The 1,581-nt window shown below is 35.8% G+C and overlaps 1 protein-coding gene across 3 annotated transcripts in view; it reads left to right on the plus strand.

Annotated features, from left to right (window-relative positions):
• Positions 1–1,581, plus strand: part of Kif16b (kinesin family member 16B) — a 276,501-nt gene that overhangs the window by 187,681 nt on the left and 87,239 nt on the right. For all 3 annotated transcript variants that reach the window (XM_028755092.1, XM_028755101.1, XM_028755084.1), the window contains exon 21: positions 788–884. In XM_028755092.1, coding sequence (XP_028610925.1) covers positions 788–884 — 97 coding nt within the window. The remainder of the gene's footprint in view (positions 1–787; positions 885–1,581) is intronic.

Genomic DNA, 1,581 nt, shown 5'->3' on the forward strand with positions numbered 1-1,581 from the left:
TCTCTCTCTCTCTCTCTCTCTCTCTCTCTCTCTCTCTCTCTCTCTCTGTGTGTGTGTGTGTCTACAGAATTAGCTGTATTATAGATTTATTTTAGATAAATAGTTAATAGTATGATTATGCAGGTCTTTTTCAGACATTTTTATTTATATTTTCCTACCTACCTCTTTCTATAGCTAGCCTTTCTCCACTTCCTTAAAGAGCCCCCCATTATCCCCTTGACTGTTTGCTGGAATTAGTCTAGCTAATGAGAGACTGCACTGAACACCAAGGAGTCTGTCTGAGGGTGGACTCTGTGAGCACAGACCACCTGACTTCCATGGCTGTGGCTTGCCTTTGTCCTGCAATGTCTTTCTGCTAGGAAGATCCGGAGGGTTGATGGAACAGTTTACTTTCCATTCAGCTAGTGTCCTCTTCTTTATTTATCTGATTCCATCTCATTTGGGGAAAGCTCACAAAGTGAATGCATACATAGCACCAGAGTTTTTAGAAAGAAGAAAACGGCTTGAAATCCCATATTTTTATTTATATGGAATAAATAAAATTCTTATCAGGATTTTTAAGTCCTGGTAGAGCTTTGCTTTTTGTTTTGAGTTTTTCTAAATTGCACATATGAGATTAAAGACATGATACCTCTTTTTAATTTACTCTCTAGTTCCGTCATATATGTACATATATGGTATTAGGAATAAAAGGCCCTCTATTGTGTGGAGCATTCTGAGGACACAGATAGTGACAAAATGTAGCAGTTAGATATATTCATAGGTGTCCTGTTTCCATGGTTTTCAGGATCAGTGCTTACATTGAGGAAGAAGTCCAGAGACGCCTGCATGATTTGCACAGGGCGATAAGTGACGCCAGCAATGCACCTGCTGATGTGATGAAGGTGAGCTAAAGGAGCCCGGTTATACAATCATTACTGCTGTTTAATGAAAACTCAGGTGTGGAATGTTCCAGAAAGAGCACTGAATAGTGAAAGAGAATTAATCGAAGAATAGCTTATTTTAAAAATTTGTAGTTCTGAGGAAACATTCATCAGATATTTTTTATTTACTTTGATTCTGTTTTTTCTCCAAATAAAACCAATTTCTGTAGTAAATAGTTTACCTTATAAGTCATTCCAAGTAGATATATACTTTTCTACTTGAGAAAATGTATACTTTTGTAAGTTGATGTTTATCAAATAACAGTTTATTTCTTTTGTATTAGCATAAGTGAAATTTTACAAAGCAGTGGGTTTTTATGATATTTTCGTCCATACATGCAAGATAATTTGATCTTGTTACACCATCTCCCTCTTTATTCCCCATCCCCCTTGTCTCCATTCACATCCCTAATTTGCATTTCTTCCTGTTTTTTATGCTCTGATACTGCTTAGTGTCTGTTTTGATTTGATTTTTTTTTCTAAATGGCTCATTTGAACAAAAAGACTTAATACTTTTCTTGAATCAAGATTGTCATGATGATCTGTTCCACTCATCGCCCTGTGATTGACACAGTTTTGCTTTTCTTTATGGCTGACTGAAATTCCCTTGCATAGATAGATAGATAGATAGATAGATAGATAGATAGATAGATAGATA

This window comes from Grammomys surdaster, unplaced genomic scaffold (genome assembly GCF_004785775.1).
Source record: "Grammomys surdaster isolate TR1022 unplaced genomic scaffold, NIH_TR_1.0 129, whole genome shotgun sequence".
NCBI classification, from domain to species: Eukaryota; Metazoa; Chordata; class Mammalia; order Rodentia; family Muridae; genus Grammomys; species Grammomys surdaster.